The sequence below is a fragment of the Vicia villosa genome, linkage group LG5, assembly GCF_029867415.1.
Source record: "Vicia villosa cultivar HV-30 ecotype Madison, WI linkage group LG5, Vvil1.0, whole genome shotgun sequence".
Taxonomy (NCBI): domain Eukaryota; kingdom Viridiplantae; phylum Streptophyta; class Magnoliopsida; order Fabales; family Fabaceae; genus Vicia; species Vicia villosa.
In genome coordinates this window covers 3,650,771-3,672,250 of record NC_081184.1, presented here as the reverse complement: position 1 = coordinate 3,672,250, position 21,480 = coordinate 3,650,771, and the positions used below count along the sequence as shown (strand labels likewise).

At 34.2% G+C, this 21,480-nt stretch overlaps 2 protein-coding genes across 2 annotated transcripts; both read right to left on the bottom strand.

The window, feature by feature from the left end:
- Window positions 1–1,411: 1,411 nt before the first annotated feature.
- Window positions 1,412–3,867, bottom strand: LOC131606144 (peptide deformylase 1A, chloroplastic). The gene is made up of 4 exons (XM_058878421.1): window positions 3,393–3,867; window positions 2,326–2,415; window positions 2,152–2,219; window positions 1,412–1,828 (listed from the first exon to the last, which is right to left on the bottom strand). The coding sequence occupies exons 1-4, from the start codon at window positions 3,783–3,785 to the stop codon at window positions 1,588–1,590; spliced, it is 792 nt and encodes a 263-aa protein (XP_058734404.1). The 5' UTR covers window positions 3,786–3,867; the 3' UTR covers window positions 1,412–1,587.
- Window positions 3,868–12,305: 8,438 nt separating this feature from the next.
- LOC131601176 (ATP synthase subunit delta', mitochondrial) lies at window positions 12,306–15,600 on the bottom strand. Its single transcript, XM_058872944.1, has 2 exons — window positions 15,270–15,600; window positions 12,306–12,890 (listed from the first exon to the last, which is right to left on the bottom strand). Exons 1-2 carry the CDS (start codon window positions 15,516–15,518, stop codon window positions 12,546–12,548), a joined length of 594 nt encoding a protein of 197 aa, XP_058728927.1. The 5' UTR covers window positions 15,519–15,600; the 3' UTR covers window positions 12,306–12,545.
- Window positions 15,601–21,480: the final 5,880 nt, after the last annotated feature.

The following is a 21,480-nucleotide window of genomic DNA, read 5'->3' as shown; positions in this document are numbered from 1 at the left end:
TATATATTAGGAAAAAAAGGCTAAATAGGCTACCCTATATATATATATATATATATATATATATATATATATATATATATATATATATATATATATATATATAACAAAAGGCTAAATAGGTCTACTTATATATGCATATATAGGCCGACCTATAAGGCTTCTTAAGTAATATGGATAAATTAAAAACTTTAATGAAATACAGGCTTTTTAAATAGGCTTTCAGGCCAGGCCAGGCTTTTAAAAAGGTCGGGCCAGGCCTAAAAACTGAGCCTATGATAGACCTTAGGCCAGGCTTAGGCCTTTTAAGTTTATCGTAGGCCAGGCTCAGGCCTTCTAAAGCCTAGCCTAGCCTAGCCTATTTCCACCCCTAATTGCAATGTTAAAAAGTGAGAATATTGCACTTAAAAAATTCAAAACAAATCAAAACAAGTGTCGCCCGCTAAATCTATTGGTGGTCCCCCCTTAGACTTTTCCGCATTCGATTCCTTTTCAATGTTGTTTAATCTTTCAAATTCGTGCATTCTTTCAACAAAATGATTTGGCAACGTCTCGACATTTGCGGTTGAATGAGTCACCCATTCTGGTGATGTAGGTGGTATGGGGCATCACGGTTTCAAGTAAACTTGTACAAAATGACTTGATTTTGCAAGCCATCCAATACACATGATGCGATTCTTTGGATTTCGAGGTAGTGCAGTGCGGAGTGAGAAAAAAAAAAAAGGTTTCCGAAAACCCGTATCGCGTCAAGTCAATGCAAATGCACGAGGACATTTTAGTCAATTCGGTGGTACGTAAAAAGGTCATGGGGTGGGATGAGAAATTGTTGAAAATTTAACAACAATAACAATAGAAGCCACTTTTCGTATTTAAGTTGTCATGTCCTTTAGATATTAGGTTAGAGGAGAACAAAGAGGAATGAATATTATTTTAAATGTGAGTGATTTGGTTAGAAAGATTGAAACAAATCGTTCACTTTTAAAAAGAAATTGAGGGTTTTGTGATTTTAATTTTGATGAGTGGAAAATGTAATTTATATAATCTACTCAGTAAAATTTTATTTAATATGACATTACATTAAGATATAACTGTTGTTTAAATTTTAATGATCTCTAATTACTGTCAAAATTTAAATAAAGTGTTATATTTCAACTATAATGAGAATTTGATCTCATTATATATATCTAAATTAGGGAATAAAAAATTTGTCGGATAATAATTTTTTCAGCAAAATTGTGAAAGGTAGACAATATTTATGTTGAGGCATTTTTGGCCCTGCCCGAATTTGTAGGACTATTTAAATCTTTTTACCATTTGAAATTCTGACAAAATGTGAACCAAATTCTGATTGTATTTTTGTCCTTGTAGGAGTTTCAAGGTGTTGTGGTTCTGTTCTTGATTCTGAAACAGATGCTAAAAGCAATGCGAAATTTTATCTTTGCAGAACAAAACAGCTGATTACATGCACAAGAATGTAAAATTCTGCTTAAAATTTAGGATCTACAAATGTAAAATTCTCATTAACATGCAGAAGAAACCTGTGTTGATGGTCTTATCCGAGGCAGCAGCAGCAGAGTTGAAAAATCTGTTTTACCAAGGGCCAAGTTTCGGGCACCCTTGAGCAAGAGGCAGATCCAAATTTTCTACGGTTCTGAAAGTTCTAGGTACCATTTTATCGACATATAGAGTTCCCTCCAAGTGATCACATTCATGCTGTAAAACGCGGGCCTGCCAACCAGAGGCAGTTATTTTGATTGGTTCGCCATTACGATCCAACCCCGTAACTTCAACGTCAAGGTATCGCTCCACCACAGCTCTAAATCCATCAACACTGCAAGATGTTATAACAATTAAACATGTTAATCGCACCAAATAAGTATATGCCGATTAATTTTCTGACAATATCAAAACTACTTTGAATCTGTTGCAGTACATTGATGCCAAACAAGAGGTATCAGAAAGTTGAGAAAACATGTATGTGGAAGAAATATGAAGATTATTTGACAACACCGGTAAATATGAAGATTAACACATGCACACAAATAAGAAGGATATGCAACCGTTTCTATTTCACATCTCCATTTCTTAACTGTTTCATGCGCTAGAACAAGTGAATGAAAGGATAATAAATGAAAAAGACAAATTTTGCCAAACCTCAAACACCCTTCAAAAAATAGGGCAGTCTTGTTGCTCTTATTCTTCAGCTTGGGGTTCAGGATCACCTGCAACAAGAGAACCAATGAAATACTTATTAAAGTAATGAACCTTTAAGACAAAAGTACATATTCACTGTCGATAATCTCCTTTTGTCAGCATGTATCAACATACCAAAAGATCAAAAGGTCTTCTATCTTGAGCTTTGGTCTCTTCCTTTGGTGCATAGCTAATATATTCTTTGGTATCTTCCAAAACAATTATCTGCAGACATGAAAAGACAAAGTTCAACTCACTTTATGTGATAAAGATTATGCATAAATGGATGACAAAGAGACAATAAACTGCACGGTAGCCCTTTTTGAACCGCAAAGCCAATCATCCTCTTAAAATTACATTCATTGTCTAGGAGACACAACATTGCTATGCATGAATCTCTGCAAAAGATCCCCTGCTTATGATGCTAGAAAACCAAAAGTGTCAAAAGCAAATGGTATGAAAGCATGTTTGTTGTCGGAACACACTTTCTCAAACTTGTCTACATTACTTGATACTGCTTTGAGAGTTGTCTGTCTCACAGTAAAATCTTCAATCCTCAGTCTCACTAGTGGAGAAACCTCAGTAAAGTTTACACATATGCATGTTTCCCTCCTACTCACCCGTACTCCCCTTCAAATTATTGGAACTAGGAACCGAGAACTTTTCAAGTTAGAGTGAAAGTGAGTTCAACCATGGTTTTAAATTGCAATCCGCAAACATAATTGCGATTGCATTATTGCTGATGCGGTAGTCTCCGCAGCCGCATTAGACCGCAATTATGATGTGATTTAAACGCGTCCGACCACATTAGAAACTACATTAGACAATACCACCGAAGTTCTTTCAAGTATTTTCTTCTAAACTCAAATTTTCAAAACCTCAATTTACTTGCAATGTAATGAAAAATCATTACATTAAGTATTTTTCAACTATCTATTTCAAATACCTCTCAATCAAAATGCACGCTGCAATGGCCGCAATGCGCATTGCAGCAATCGCAACACCAACCACCGCAATTTAAAACTACAAGATTCACAACTTCACTTTCAATTCTCCCACATTGTTTTTATAAGCAAGCAATCAAAAAGTACTTTCATTCTACATTCTCATCCTTAACAAAACAAGTTGAAACAAGACAAACCCACAAAAATGAAAAAAAGGGTAAATCACAAACCACAAAAATCATCAAAAGCACAACTAACCCTAGAAGCAACTCCAATCTGAGGAGCAGCTAAACCAACACCAGGAGCCTTCCTCATGACCCTAATCATATCATCAATAATCTTCTGCACTTTCTCAGACTTAATCTCACTAGGATCAACTTCTTGAGCAGGCTCATGAAGAACAGGGTCACCAGCTTTAACAGTATCAGGCAAATTCATCTTCTTGTTGCTATTGTCTTTTGTAAGACCCAGAAACCAACCTGCTCTTGTTCTGACAGTAGCAGTTTGAGAAGAAGATGAAGATAAGGTTAAACTGAATTGTGGGTTTGAAATTGATGATAATGGGGTTGGTGTTTTGTGGGAAAAGAGAGTTTTTTTGGTGATGGATAGTGGAAGCATGCACCGTAAGTGTAAGGCTTCCATGGCCTTCATTTTTGTTTTTGTCTTTCTCTTTCTGAAAATCTTCAACACGAATGTGGAGTTTAGTGTTTATGTTTTGTGTGTGTTGTGTTTTTTTTTCTTAACTTAATTTCATTTTTAACCCTCGAGAATTTGGAATGCAATTTTAGTCTTTCTTCTTACCTTAATTTCGTTTTTAACCCTCTAGAGTTCATCAAAAATTTGTAATTCAAAAATCAAAATTCTATTATTAAAATATTTTATTAATATCTATAAACCATAATTATAAATATATATTATAAATTTTATCAATAAATAATATTATTTTCTTATTAGTAATAAAAATCCTTTTATTATAAAAATTAACACACGTTACCTTTAAGATATGTGAAATTCAAATACTACTTTAAAATAATAAAAAGAAGGTAATATCTTATAAGAAAAGTATGATTTCCACCCCTTCACTAGTTTCATAAAACTCAAATTTATCCTTAAACTTTTTAAAATATATATTTCTCTTCATATTTATGTGAAAAGAATTTCTCTATCCACCTCCTTAATCTCCCAGCCACCTAACAAAATTCTAATTATACTCTTTACTTCCGTAGATGCATTTTCAGAAATATTTTTTTAATGTAACTATGGAAGATTCCATGAACTTAATTAATTAGGGATTTTTCCAATTAATTTAGGATTTCTCAAATAATTTGAAAATCTTCACTATGTTTTAACGCTTCTGTAAAAAACAAATTTAAGAAAAAATATTTTCGAAGGTACATCTCCGAAAATAGAGGGGAAATTTTGACAACTCGTATGATGAGTGAGAGATCCAAAGGATGTGATTAGAGATTGTCCTATGTGAATCGGCAATTCTTCAATTTATCAACTAAAAAAACTATTTTGTTTTATTCAAATTATAAATGAAAAGAACAATTTTTATTCTACTTAATCATTTTATATATATATATATATATATATATATATATATATATATATATATATATATATATATATATATATAATATTTAATTTGCTCTCTCATTTTCCCTAAAACTAAAATACAATAAAAAAAAAGTAAATTATTATTTTTTTTCATAAAATTTATTGTAATTTGTTGTTAAATAAGATTTGAGATTTTTTATCTTATTTATATAATTTGTATAATTTATGATAGAGAAAATAAAAAATCATTGCTAAAAATTTTGATTTTTATGATCTATATGAATAAAGTTAAAGCAAAGTCAACTAAGAGTTTAGCAGGATAAATTTGAATTTCAATTAAGTGGAATTTGATTTTATTTTATTTTTGTTGGTAGATACAGTGGGGAAGTCCACCGAGACATGAGAAAGAAAAACAACAAAAGAAAATTTAAAATAGAGTTTTTAAATAGCATGAAAGAACCGGAGATCTCAATTTTTGGACAGAGAAAGACCATTGACAAAAATAAACATTGGCATGAGACTCTTTCGTAACTAAAAATCAGTATTGTCATTTACTTCACGAAGAACTTGAAAAGAGAGATCGATCAAATTTGATCCAACAAGCCATCAATATAGAAGAGCACACTTGCATACGAGTGAAACCAGTGATTTACTTTATCTAGGGTGGTTTAAACTGCATCCAAGGAATCAGTTTGACCAATCACATTCTGATAGCCCATATCAAAAGCAAGGTTCAACTCATGCTTAATACCCAAAAGCTCATATAACAAGACATCTCAAAAACCTTTAAAACTACTAAACCGATCTAAGAAAGCCTCCCGAATAGTCTTTAACCAAAACTCTAGAGTCAATAATTGAGGAATTTGATAAACAACTGCCATCAATATTAACTTTAATGAATCCAACAAAAGGATGCGCCCACTGTGTCAAAATCCTAGAAGAATAATCAATTTGCTTTCAACCATGTGAAAAAGTCATCTTGAGATAATCTAACTTTATGCACAACCTTAGTGATAGACCACTTAATATCTCCAAAAATCATGTTCTTCCGCTACAGTAAAAACCACCATTTACCAACTAAAAAAATAATGTCAAATTCACCTCGACTCATTTATATATATATATATATATATATATATATATATATATATATATATATAAAATAAGATTTGATGAAAGAAATTCAAGACAAGAGAGAACACCAAGGTGCAACCAAAACTCTCTAGAGTGGAGTCAATCCCGCAAACAATGATAGATGTATTCTTCTTGGAGAGAACAACACTGGCGATAAGCGTTGGAAGCCATCCCGCGTTGATGGCGCGACAAATTAGTGGAAAAAACATTATAAAAACACAACCAAAACAGATGTTGAACCTTAGTGGGAAAAACATTATAAAAACACAACCAAAACAGATGTCAAAGTATTGGACTATATAACAGTTCATGGATCAACCAAAAGTATCTCACAACAGATGCAAAAAGAATTATGAGATACATGAAAGCAATATATGACAACCTCATTTGCAACATGTCAAGCAATGTGGATTGATGTGTATCTTGAAGAATGGAAGATATACAGAGCGACAATAATAAATTGTCAATATAGAACATGTGAACAATTGATTTGGCCAAAGCAACCAATGAGCCATGGCAAGAACAAACACATAAAAAAAGGAATGTTGGCTTCCTTAGTGATCAAGTTAACAAAAAAAATCAAGAACTTGAATATTGCAAAACTAAGTTGAAATCAATATACATTCTCACTAAACCATTGAAGAAATCAAAATTGGCTGAGTTGAAGAAATTGGCGAGAATGAGATAGTTAGTCAACATAAATTTGGTAGTGTGTTACGTTGTATAAGTAAATCTAATATTTCAAAACTTTGTTACTTTTGCTAGAAATTAGTTAAATAATTAGTTATACATCTAATATTTTAATTCTCAATGAATTTATGATTGTATACACTCAATTATCAATGAATTTTAATTCTCATCACATCTGAATGTAAATCTAATATTTTTCTCTCAATTCTTAAAATGTCCCTTTCTTTTTTTGGGATCAATCTTTCACAATGGATCAAATGTATGTAATTGTTCCCTACCATATCGTTTTCATGACCTTGGTCAAATGTATTACGTAGGATTATTATTGGATATAGATGACAATAACTCGTTCATATCAAGCATATGATAGAATCCAAGTCATTTTCAGAAGTACAAACCCATTCTTAAAAAAATTCAGCGCATCATTGTTCTTATAATATTCTACGATCCAAATACCTATAGTTTACAAAGTTAAAAATTAAAATCTTTTAGATAATAATTAAGTCATGGTTACCTAACTTAAGCAAGTTTATTTTCTTCTCAAGAGATTCTCTATAATTAACGTTGACTCATTTTAATTTTTACTTTTCTTTTAAACGCGAATCATTTTGACTTGACGTATGTACAAGATTTGAATAGTTGCTGCTTTCCGGCATTGATAATGTCTTAAGCCGCACTGGATTTTGAATGGTCTAATCTAGGTTGATTAGTTGTAGGATAAGCTTTTCGAAACTTCAAATTACATTATATTCATAAGTACTTATAAAAAAAAATAGAACCGGTTCAACAAATTCAGATGTTTAAGTAGAAAATTTAAATGATTTTTAAAAAAAAATTAATGACAATAAATTTTGAGGTTTTTAAAATTTTAATAACTTTTTATAATATTAAACAACATAAAAAGTAAATATTATGTGGATCTATTCATAGTAAGCATGAGAAGGGAAGATGCCCGCATAAACCACAAAATAGGAAATTTGTATGGTTTGAACTTGATCTGAAAAGAATGACAAGGTTATCATCTAAAGATAGGTATGGTTTAATTTGTTCTCTTAATGGTAGAAAAAAGAAAAGGTCTTCTAGCGATTCGACGAGGTCTTCTTCAAAGGTAAGGGGGAGGTTTCTTTGTCAGTGGGTTCAAAGGCTTCAAGTTCTAATGAGGATTGTAAAAATTGGAGGATGTTACATGGTAAACCTCAAAGGGGTTGTTGATGATGTTTGTAAGGTTGGCAAATCAGTCGGGTTAAAGATAAAGGGTGATTGTTCAAATATGTCCAGTGTGTTGTCTAGGGAGAGGGGTAATGGGATTAAAAAGCAGGGAAGAGATGACAGAGGAGAAAGGAAGGGTGAGAGATTTATTGGTGTTGGAAATCGTATTTAAGTTTAGGACTGTCATTGGATGTGGTGAGAGAGTTGGTGGTAATAATGAAGCTTGTTTCTTTTAATATGAGGTGGTTAGGTAGTTGGGAGAAGTGGAGGAAGGTTGGTGTTCGCTAGTGGTATGCATTCAGGAAACGGAATTGGAAGTGAATGACGACTTTGTGTGTAAGTATTTGTGGGGTCCTTTAAGGTCGATAATTCTTATCGGCCTTCTATGGGGGCCTCTAGGGGTTTATTGTCATTATGGTACTAATGTGGTGGAGGTGAATATTTCTGAGTTTTGAGAATTTTTTAATTACCAAAGTGCACTTTATTAAGCCAGGGCATGATTTTTCTATTGTCAAAGTTTATGCTCCTTGTGATAGTGACGGTCGGTTATCTTTATGGAATCGTTTGGGTGTTTTGATTAATGATGATTAGGGGAACGCCTATGGTGTAAATGGCAATTTTAATGCCATTAGATTGAATGAGGAAATAATGAGTAGGGTAAATGTTGAACGAGTTAAGGACTTTACTCATTTTAATCAGTTCTATGAGTCGATTGGATCGTTTTTTCCTTATCTAAAGCTTGGGTTTCTTTATGGTCGAATTGCTTTAGAGTGGCTCTTTCATGCACCATTTCTAATCATTTCCTGGTTATGATGACTATCGAAGAAGAGAATTGGGGTCTTAGGCCGGTGTGAATGCTAAAATATTTGGCAAATTTACCATGCTACAAGGAGTTTGTGAAGGGACAAAGCTATATTTTCAGGTGAATGGTTAGGGAGGTATCATGTTGCAAGAGAAACTTAAGTTGATATAGGGTAGTTTAAAATTATGGCATCAAAACTATAATTAGAATATAGAAGGCAAAATCAAAGCGGTAAAAGACAGTATTACATTATTTGATGTTAAAGGAGATGAGCAAGATTTAGAGGAGGAAGAGTTGGGAGAAATGCATTCATATTGGAAGAAATTCTTTCTTTATACAAATCAAATTCAAGTTTCCAATGACAAAAATTTAGATTACTTTGGCTAAAGGACGGAGATGCAAATTCAAAATTCTTTTATGGTATTATGTCTTCGAGGAGAAGGTCAAATGATATCATATTAATTTCAGTTCATGGTGTTCAGGTAGAGGGTGTCAATGGTGTAGGAAATGTTGTTTTTGATCATTTTCATAATCATTTTTAGTCGATAGCGATCCAAGGAGTGTTACCTGGTCGACTAACTATCCAAGGAGATTGAGGGCACTCAAGGCATTGCTTATCCCGGTAAAAGAAACAAAAGCTTTATGTAGTTCTTGTAGGTATGTATCTCGCTGAAACGTCATGCTACAAATACTCTCCTCTAGTAGTCGTTTTTCGTTGCATTATTGTTAAGACATGAAGGCATACCAACAATGAGCGTTGCCATTGGCCAAAACAATGTAAGCACGTCGGGTATAATATTCCATATTCGACAACTCTTCCTAAAGAGCCTTGTCATTAGGTTGGAAAGGTAAAATCAATATTCTTTTGAGCTACCTGATTTTCTTTTGGAGTATGTGGGCCTGACCTCTCTAAGAGGGCAGGATTCAGAGGAACCGACACACGCAACGACCCCGGAGATCATTCAAGACTTCAACACCTCCAGCAGACCATAAAAGAGGAGTAATGTTGGCCTGCTTTAAAGTGTTTGAAGGATTCACAACAGTCAGATTGGGTCGGATTCCCTTTTTTAATTGGCACATCGCTTCTTCATTCTTCATCGATTCTGCAAATAATGTTTACTAAAGGTAAGGTGTTAATGACTACCGAATCAGCGATATAGGGCAAATATATTTAAAATTCACAAAAAATGACCTTCTTTTCCTCCTTGGTGCGAGCGTCCATCGCCAATCGAGTTTCAATAAGTTGCTTAGGCATTTTTGTAAGGTCTTGTTCGAGGAAAAACACCTCGACATAACCCAACTCCTTGATGAAAGTGACCGACCACCTCTTCAAATTAAGTTCCTTTTGAGACAAATCGTCCTCCTTGTAGGCATATAATCCATTCCCCCATCAAGAAATGACCTTTGTTCCATTACTTGTGAAATAGGCCGATACATTTGTCTTCCATCCCAATCCCAATGGTACATGCACAGTGGCATGAGGCCTTTTTACGGATAGGAACAACCAAGAATAATCGATTTTTGAAATGCTTCAGGCTCTCCAAAAGTTTCAAAGTTATGAATAATATGCACTGGGTTAATTAAGCCATGACCTCGCGTCTAGGTCGTGGAACTATGTTATACTTTGAAGATATAGGAGAAAAGGGACAAAAAGGGACCCCCCCCCCCCCCCCATTTGATATCCGCACCATTATTGGAAGACTTTAATATACACCCGACTTGCAGGGTGCAATTGCGAATGAGCAACCAACAAGGTACTCAAAACTTTTATTTCAAAATTATTGAAAGCAACTGAAAACCCATGTTCGAGAAGGTACATTCAAATAAAGGAATGACGCATTCTCAATACTCACTATAAATTATCTTATCTTCATCAAGGGTGCGAACGCCCCATTTCGAAGACAGACCTATGTCGAGAAAGGCCTTATCAAGGATCAACCCAGGAAGCGAAAACATCTTCTTTGGATTTTTTTACTTTTGGTAGACGTTGTTGTCTTTAGTTACAAAAAATAATATGTTGTAGAAATGCAGATAACAAAGAAACAAAGTAACGCCTCAAGAGACTGCAAAAATGACTCTTTAGTTTCTAAGAGTCATTATGAGGGAACCTAGGAAAATAGGTCTGATACATGAGGTGCATTAATGGCGTAAATTCCCCAAAACATCATCATTACATCTTGGTTTTCTTTCCAAATCGAATATGAATAGCACAAAGGAAAAAATATGACAAAAATCCTCGCAGTGCCGAGCAGAGACAAGGGCTTGGGGCAATTATTATGTGCTGATCGGAGGAGCTAGTAGAATTGGCCCAAAGAAAGCAATGATTCATCTAAAACTCTAGAGGCGTACGCATACTACCCTAGGAAAGAGCATAGGAGATCTAGTACCAAGATACATCCAAGATAGAGAGTGGTTACAACTGCTCTTGTATATAAATGAAAATCATGTCATTCTCGGATACAAAATTTCAAATTCAAATTTCATTCACTCATCTCATTCATATAATGACTATAGCGCTGGAGTGCTATCTTTACAAGTCAGCCCCTTCTTTGCCGCACCAGAAGTTTAAATCATCACATTGACATGTATAATGATGTATAATGATAATAGATTAATTTCAAGAAATCTTTTTGATGGCTTGATGTTTTTCTTTCATATTGAAATCATTACCATACCTTTGGGCTTTATAGATTTAAGAAAAATGAATTTATATTCTTTTATAAGATTTAAAAGATATTCAAAAATCAGTGTATAGTACTCACGATATTATTGAGATTTAAGAAAAAAGATATACACGTGTACATATTATCTGAATTGTCTATCATTATAGTATGTATATCAAGCCTGCGTGGAACTTTCTACCCACCTAATTCCTTCAAAGCCATCTTTGACTTTGGTTTGAAAGGTAAGTAGGTTCAAATAGTTGACTAAACGTGAAGATCAAAAGAAAAACACCAACATTAATCCCTTTTTGCCTCGTACATTCCAATATAATAATAATCTTTAATCATAAGTAACCATGTAACTCGAGCCTATAAAAGCAACCATATCTATTCATTGTGACACACACAAAGTCCTTTTTTATTTTTGACGTCAAAGAAAATAGAAACAAAGCAACAATGAGGAAGAGCTATATCCAATCATCAAGCACCAACCAAGAGAAGAAAAACCCTTCATCATCTTCATCAACTTCATCATCACATGAGACAGAGAAGAAAGTGAGTCATCAAACAAGAAAGCTAGAGAGGTTGCCAAGTGAAGAAGATATCAATGCTAGTGCTGATGCCTTCATTAAGAACTTTAGAAAGCAGCTTATGCTTCAAAGGCTTCAATCTATTGAGAATTATGAAAAAATGCTTGCTAGGGGACGGTAGTTTATGATATATATTCTATATATTTAAGGTTAATTATGAAGTAAAGTTGGGAATTTCATTGTGTCTTATTGTTGGATATAGAAAAGTTTTAAGTTAAACTATATATATACCTTAAATTTGTATTCATTGCCATGTGCATACTTTTTTATTTTTAATAATAAATGGTTGATTGAATTAGCCTTTATAGATGCAGTATTCTTCTCACTCTACATTTCTGCATGAATTGGAAGATAAGTGGAATATACAAACTAAAAGGATCTTAATTACTACAATGAGTTTTGGGATCAAATGGCTCATTGAAATTCCAATATTCCATGCATCTGCATGACAAAATCGAAACATGTAGAGGTTGCAGACGAAATATGGGTCATTCGGTTAAACTAAACAGCAAAGATGCACGGGTTATGAAGTTGAAATCGTAATGCCTATGATCCAAAAATACATATCAAGCTTTTGTTTCTGATTTCAATGTCTTGCTCAACTTCCTGGATCTAGATGGAAGCTGTTGAAATATATTATTTTCATCAATTCAGTTTTCAACACAAAATACATGCTGAAAATGTTGTTCAGCAACTTTGATTACATCGAGACAAAAAACCGGGGGAAATAAACAATTGAAAATGTAAAGTTCAACTACAGTACTTAGCCTGTAAGAGCTGAGTTGAGAGCACTGTGCACGTCAACTCCAATCTGAGCTTCGGCTTTCTCCAAGTCCGTTGTTGCTGAGTTGAGTTTCTGAGTGAACTCTTGAAGACCCTTCTGCACTAGGTCTGCATCAAGTTGATTCACAGGTACAGCCTCTACAGCAATAATATCAGCCACAGAGTTTGCATGGATGAAAGCGAAACCACTGCTTACAAAATACTTGGTTGTATCAGTCCCTTCTTGTACTGTCAGGACCCCAGGTTTCAACTCTGCGATTGTAGCGACGTGTCCTGGGAGAACACCCATCTCACCAGTTGTAGCTGGGATTATAACACTATCAACCTATAAAACATAAATTGTCATTTTCCAAGGAAAGAGGGATTAAGAAATCTGTTTAACATAACCCGAATAAACTATGGAGCCAGTGAGGGCAGGGATATTGCAGCATTAGAAAATAAATTAGATAACCAAATTTGTAAATATAGATAATAACATTGAAATAAATGTTTTAAGTTCCCTATGAGATAATAACCAGCAACATTCTTTCCCAGTGAGGCTTGACCAATAACTTTTTTGACCTGCCTCCTGCCACAACTATTGTAATACTTTTCATTTGATCAACAATCCTCACTGATACAGATTCTTGTGGATCTTTTCCACGAACCACCAATGAGTTATGATGGGACACTACAATCTTTTATACCATAGGGGATACTTAAATTCTCAAAAATGCTTTTTATTCCCAAACCTCAATACTATACTGTACTGTATGAAATTATGAATACTACTCAACCACTTTTCAAAAATGTATTACAGTTAGGAATAGCTCGCTTGAACCAAGATACCAGTTTTAGATGAAAAATGTTCAATGAAAGTTTTAAAACCAAGCCCTTAAAAGAGACTTTTCCAATACCTAATGTATAACTTTACTGGAAAAATGCATTGCCTGATATAAAAATCATAAAATCACCATATGATCAAGTGTTCAAATTGCAGTTGAAAAGTCAAAATAACAAGGCAATGTTGAGCACAATAAAATCACCAAACGTCACTTCCATGGATTATTGGAAAGTCTCCATGTAAGCCAATGTTAAGTGCGGTAAATTTCTGCATGGGATCAGAAATGAACATAGAGCAGTATTTCTAGACACGAAGATAACAATCTCCACAAAGAAAATTTAACAACAAACACATCATTAAACTACATCCTAAAGTCAGTTTTGTATTCAAAATAAACAGTGGTTTTAAATCAGTCCGTTACCGCAAAAAACAGACGTGCCAAAACAGTATTGGAGTGTGCCCGATACCGATACCATTATTCACCGTTTTTATGATGAAAAATTAATTATGGTTAATTCAAACCGCGACGACCACAATCGCAATTAGTATCGCAAAACCAGTAACAAAATCATGTTAAATTTAGCATGTTAAATCACTTAAAAGTAACTTCAATTAGCAGCTGAGCAAGATATAAATTCCAAAATAATTTTGCAGAAGCAAGTAAGTATGGTTTACAGGTACTTGAGGACCAATTTCACTAATACTATCCATGAGTTCTTGAACTCTGATTTGATCGTTTGATCTAGTCCTCATCAGAGGTCTTCTTATCTTATCTAAAGGAAGTTCAATTATCACTGGACCCCCACCCTTATCAGAAGAACTGCTTCCAGAAACAGCTCCTAAATTTTAAAATAATTAATTTAAAGTTTAAAAATAGAAAAAAATCAAATAAAAAAATTAATCAACAGAAAGAAAGAGAATGAGTGATGCACCGTTGGAGTTGGATGAAGCAGATATACTGAAACTCCTCAAAGGAATTGGAACCCGCAGAACGAAATTTGCCATTTTTCTTATTCTACTTTCCACCAAAAAATTTATGTGGTTTATTTATTTATTTATAGACAAAAAATTTGAGAATGTGAAAAATGTGATAGGCTATCAATCACAGCATGGCCCACCATTTTCAATGGCTAAGATTCATTTTTTACAAAGCTACTCGAAAGGAGTGTCTACGTAAAATCCACACTCTACAAAAAAGGGTACTATATGATTTTATTATAACAGAGAAAATTAATCAATCTCATCTCAATTTAACTCATTTTCTCAGTAGCTTGATTCTCGGAACCATGGCAGCAGCGACGGTTCCTTTCTCTCTTATTAGATACTTTTTATCGGTATTAACTTTTCATTCATGCAAGTGTGTGTGTGTGTGAAATTTTGAAGTGTGTGTTTTGAATAATGGCAGGAACTACTCGCAATTGGTGTCTACCAGAGCTTTTGTTGTAAAAGCGAACAGCTACAATTTCTCCAACTCTGTTCTTCCTCTCCAAAGTCGCAGGCAATTTGTTATGTGTTTTGGAACTTTGTTACTATACAGAATTATTAAGAACTGCTTAGCAATCAACTGCGTTTCAGTTTACTGATCAATACAAAATTGAAATTTATCCAAATCTAACTACTGATAAGTACTCACCTAAATACAACAAAATCATGTTTTTCACTAGTTAGAGCTACCTACATGAATCTAATATCATAAAGCATGTCAAATAAATCTTAACAATTTCAATCCAAATCATTCACAATTGATATTTCTATCAATCAATTGATCCAATTTTAACCTATTCCACAACAATCTCTAATCACGAATTTCAAAAACGAAAAAACAGCAACACAAATCAACATCAACAACTACAAGAACAGATCGAAAAGGAAAAGTGATACCTCTTTAGCGGCCAATTGAGAAGAATAAGGAAGCACAAAATTGACGGTGAGTTTGGTAGGGATAGTAGAAGGAACAGGTGGACGAGTTTTGAGGAATTCGAGTGGCGTCTTTGGTGGATCGATATTGGGGCTAACTTTCCTCCACGCTTCAATGAAACTGGAATTGGTGGTGGGGGTGGCCACATCGGTGGAGAAGCGGCGAGTGGCAGCGGCGCGTGAAAGGAAGGTGGATGTGGCGCGGCGGAACATTCTGACGGTAGGGTTGGATCTCGCAAGTCGGAGAGGAAATGAGTAATCGTGAGAAAGTGAAACCAGAGAGAGAGAATAGAATGGTTGGAAAATTGAAAGCAGTGTATGGGCTTTGTTATTCTAAAGCCCGGCCCAGCCCAATACTTGGTTGGAATACATTTGATAATTTCTTTATCCACCCCTGATGAGAACTCCTGCTAAAAATTTCATAATACCTCTGACTTCGGAGATGCATATCCGAAGTCACTTTTTTTTCCTATTTTCTCATAATTCAGAGATGAATTTCCGAAAACACTTATTTTTTGATGTTTTTTGGAGTATGCATAATCCTAACTCCATGGGACCTCCTCTGCCTCCTATACGCAGCTGCACCGCGCGCGTCACTGACCATCCTCTCCACAATGGCAACTGCCTCTGGACCGCTCTATTCAGTGATACCTCTGTCCAATGCATCATGCCCAAGCATCTGTATCCGCTAGCATACCGGCAAGAGGTCAGTGGCATGGTCATCCTCGGCCTGCGGCATGGTCATCCTCGGCCTGCTGCATCTCCAAGATCTCCTCATGTGATGGCCTAGGTGGATCTTCGGGAGCGTCGGGTGTCATCAAAGGATGTGACACCCGATAAAACCATGTGACGTATCCATCTACACGATACCAAACCTGGGTGGCCACCATACGCCGATACTCCTCATGCACCAAATGATGCTCTCAATCCTCAAATATAAAAGTGAGGTCACTCGGGTAACGGTGTCGGGAGCAGCCTCAAACGGAGACTTGACCATGGTGTTGATCCCACATGCCAACCATCCAGAATATAATGTGATGCGGTCGAATGGGACAACATCATTGTAATTAGTGAAGGGCGTCCAACGGATGTCATCGTGCACAGTGCACTCAAGATACACGCGATATGGGCCCACTGCGTTATTCCCCCTTTGGAGGACGTATCGTGCGGCCTTGGGCATGACGTCATCGTACACAGGATAATTTTCGAAGTCGTGGATGCGGTGGAAGTATGAGATGATCCAGCCCTGAAACACAAATACGATACGATGATATGTTGAAAAAAATACGTACCATAATTAAATGTTGAAAAATTTCATTTGATCCTTTTTTTGCTTCCTCTTCCATGGATTCAATAACAATGTTCTAATCACCCTCAACCAAACTATAATGCTCTTTTGGATTTTTCTAGATGTTAGAATTAAATACATTGTTTGAGATACCATTTACTAATTTAGATAATTTTCCAACTTGCGTATCGAGGGTTTTTTATGGATGTTCGGTGTTTTTCTGGTTGGCCATAGACACCTCCACACTGTTGAAAATGATGTATATTGGATGGTCCAACTTTAAATCTCCATCCTTGATGTTTGAATATTGTCTAGGCCTTTATTGATTGCCTAAATATGTTACTTCTGCATCATTTAGGGGGGATCCAGATGAGAATGAAACATGCATTTGTTGAGGCGTTTTATCCATCTCCTTCAGTTGTTGTGGCATTTTAGACAACTACTTTATCAACTTAGCCATTTTTTGCGTCAACAACGTGTTTTGTGCTAGAATAGCATCATCGATATTCAACTCAATATACCACTCTTTATTTGAGAAAGGTTTCTTTTATATTATCCCAGATGATCATTGAGTGTCATTCTCTCAATGATTGCAATTTCATTTTTGTGCTCTTAGATAAAAGAGAACCCCCATGAGTAAAATCTAGAAAAAAACTCTAGTTGATGTTGTAGTCCATTTCTAAAGACGTAGATTTGTGTAAGCTCGTGAAAATCTTGATTTGGACATCTTCTCAGCATGAACTTATACGTCTCACATGATTTACAAAGTGTTTCAGATGCTCCTTGGGAGAACATAAAAATGGTTGTCTTTGATTCAACGCGTCCCAATTTTTCATAGTCAATATTGGTTGGTGTAGCTACCAGTTATTTGCTTTTCCAATTAGTGAATGTGGAAACAATCTCAAGAATAGTGTTTCCTCTTTAGTCTATGAGGCTCCTAGCATCCCAAACATCTTGTAAAACTTTGTAAGGTGAATGTACGGGTATTCATGATCTAAACTTGCAAAAGAGTTAGCGTATTGAATTTCCAACAGTCTCCATTTTCATCTCTGTTGGACAAATATTCCTTTGTTGTCTAGCTGCGTATGCTAGACGTCTTGGACTGTTATGGCATGCCACCAATATTGTTTACAGTGTTATTATTGTTGTTCTAATTGTTATTGTTATCTGCGTCAAACATGTTTTCTTGTTTTGAAATATAAGACTCTTCTAGATTTAGCAATCTAGTTTCAAATTTCCTCTCTAATCTTATGTGTGGTTCTTTCTATTTTGGGATTATACATAAGTTGTTTTTCAGGATCCTTTCCTCGCATAAACAGGTAAAACTACTAATACTATTAGTATGTTAATGACTATGATAAAAATATACATATATGAACAGGTATGAACAAAAAACTTAAATTGATAAAAAAAATTATAATGTCTTTAAATACTAATGACAGTCCCCGACAAGAACGCCATTTTATTGCAGCGAAAATTATTGTATTCATACAAACTGGATGTGTTTAAAGAATGGTTCAATAATTTTTATGATTCTTAAAAAGCGTTGTTTATAGTTGTTTGATTGCAAAAAATTAAATGAGAGGAAATAAATTGAGACTTTTGTGTTAACAGTGAGAAAACTTGCCAGGGGTAGATTTTGTCATTATTTATTCTCCTGAATAACCATTGGTAATTAATATGTTCTTTTACTCAGCTATTAATATTAATGCCTCTTGCTCTTATAGTATTGCATCTATGATTCAACGACGTGATATCAGTTGTATTACCTAATAGACGATCTTTCTCTCTATTCGATACAACAATATTAAGTCCTAACAATGAATTAAATATATTGATATTAATTATCACTATTATGTACCTATTAAATATAACTTTATCTCTAGGCTTTAACATACAGTATATGGATACTTGGATCTAGTAACGACCAACACATTTCATATAACAAGTCGTACCGTTAAAACATGTGTTAGGTAGCTAATACAAGACTGACATTAAGAACGAAGAATCATAATATTAAAGTTTAAATAGAATTACATAAAATATTATAATTGTAATTATATATGAGTATATGATGACTATGATGACTACATCTACCCCAACAAAGAGATTTTTAGCTATGCTTACTCATCGTAATTGTATAGGTAATGTCGAGAAAATAAATTTGGAATTCCATATTCAACAACCTCTTGAGCATCACTTCCGCCTTTAAACTCCCTCTCTTATTCTCTTGTTGAGACCAAGGTAAATTTGCTACCTTTGTGTACTACCTTGAATCCGTCGAAACTCCCTTTGAACTGAATCTGGCCTTCCTATTTATAGGCTTGAGAAAGGTAGGCTCTCTAGTTGCACCGACCATCTTAACCTAACACGCCTACTTTCTTCTCTATTAAGTGATACCATCTTATCCTACAACCAGTCCTTGCTCGCTAGGCGCACTGTCCATCTTCGACGAGTGCACAAACCTTTCCTTACCATGAAGTAACTTAGCCTTGATTTATTTTTTTGCAAGTTCTCACCCAATGTGCCCATGGACCTAGCCTAGAAAGTATTTCTGGTAGGAAAATGGCCTTGTCAAGGTCTTTTCATCTTGCTTTATGTTTTTGAGTATTTTCACCTGTTTTTGATAAATATGCAAGTAAAAATGTTCAAACGAGTTTTTTATTATTTTTCTTTGATGATAATTCAGGGATTTTTATATTGATTTATTGTAAAATAAGTCAATAAGTGCCTACGTATTTTACATAATTTTGGCAATTATCAGGCATTTAATGCACATATTCCTAAGAATGCCAACGTTTCAACTAGAACTTCCATGTATGTGAACTTTCGGCCAGGTAAGCATATGTGTCACAAACCCTCGCCATACAAAGAATAAGCAGGGGATTAGGGGTGTGTGCAGGGCCCAGAAGACAAAGGCACAATAGTGACAGAGCGAAGCATTGAATGCAGTGCATCTAGACCATTTTTTCCACTGAGTAGGAAATCCTTCACGTGAAAGCCATGCCAACCTCTCAAATGAACTTAATGGTTGACTGCAGCCCACGCTGCTCCACATGCTTTTAGTTGTCAATTATTTCTCCTACTTCAAAAATACAGAGTTCCACTTCATAGGTATTCAAAATATATCTCATTCAAACACCACTTTTCACTGCATTGGAATCTTTGAATCACCATAGAGGGTCTTACATTATCACATTACGATCCATTCTAGTTCCACTATGGAATAGTTTCAAAGCATAAACTTTCTCAACCATTCATATCAAGCTCTAGGGGCTTGCTTTAAATCGTATAAAGCCCTTTTCAGGTTGAAGATATGATCAAAAAATAGGTGTTTAGAAACTCGAGAGGCTGATCAGCATACACTTTCTCTCAGATGTAACCACTCAAAAATACATTATTCTAATCCATTTGAATTTTGAAGAATTTAAACTTCAAAATACATGATAAGTATAAAAGCGTCCTTATGGTATCTAATCTAACTACAAGGGCATATGTCTCATTGAAATCTCTGTATTCTTGTTGATTGTACCATTTTGTAATAATTCTTGCTTTATTCCTTAAAACATTTTTATTTTCATCTAGCTTGTTGCGAAAGACCCATTTGATTCCAATCACTTTATTAGTTGAAGGTTTGAAAACATGTTCTTAAATATTGTTTCTCTAAAATTAATTTAACTCATCTTGCATAACAATTGACCAATGTTTATAAATGATATCTTCATTGACGTCAATTAGATCAAACTATTAAACAAACACCATAAGGTTACATACTTGATCAAGGGAGTATCAACTTATAACCCTCTTAGAAATATCTCTAATGACGTTTTGGATTGGGTAGACCTTTAGGGTCCTCCATTTGTTGAGTAGATCTTGATGGACGTTGCTTGTTTCTTCATTTTGATTAATTTTAGTTTAATTTTTTTTTATCTTGATATTTCCCTTGGTTAAGATCTTTATCTTGATCCTTACCTTCTAGAAGTGTGTTCTCTAAAGATACATATACAATTAAGCACATATAAATCTATCAAACCGGGGTTAGTTTCATCAAAGGTACCGTTATCTTTTTAGAAGAAAAAATCAATGAAGAAAAAATAAATTTTATTTTTGAATTTTATTTTAAATATCTTTGACACACAACTTACTTAAATCTAATAAAATTGTATTATAAAATCTCAATAATCAGAACAACACACCAGTAGGTTAAGACAATAAAAAGAAGTTTCTCCTCTCGTATAAGTAAATTAAGAGAACATATTTATATCTTTAATCATATAATTTGAACATCCATTATCAATATGATATTTTAAATTTGAGTTGTCAAACATATTTGCATCACAATTTAACTTTTTTTTATCTTAGATATCAAATATATTTAAATCCTCTTACATTAGTAAAATGCATATTATTCCTAATTAGTTTTCGACTAGAATTATGATACATATTTCTCATTATATTTTCAATTTTATAGAAATGAAAAGGTGGATAGACATTTTCTAAACAAAGCAAAATATAATAACACAGCAATTATTATTACAGTAATTACATTTAAGAGTTTATAAGTCTTATTTTTAAACATATGTTGAAACTCTTAACATTATTTTTAAGCTCATAATCCATATTTTTGTTTTAACAGAAAAAATATAAAATTTATTCAATGAGTTCAATTGCACAATTCAATTTCAAGGAAAGTTTTTTTGAAATGGTCCATGTTTGGTAAGATTGAGAAAGTTAGAAAGGGAAAGGAGATAGTAGTGTGGTTGGTGGCATGTTGGACTCTTTGAAGGGTAAAAAATGGCATGTGTTTAGGGGAGATTCGTAGAATATTTTCGACATAGTTTGGAAAGTAAAAGCGTTGTTTTGGAGATGGACCTTTGTTGGAAAAAT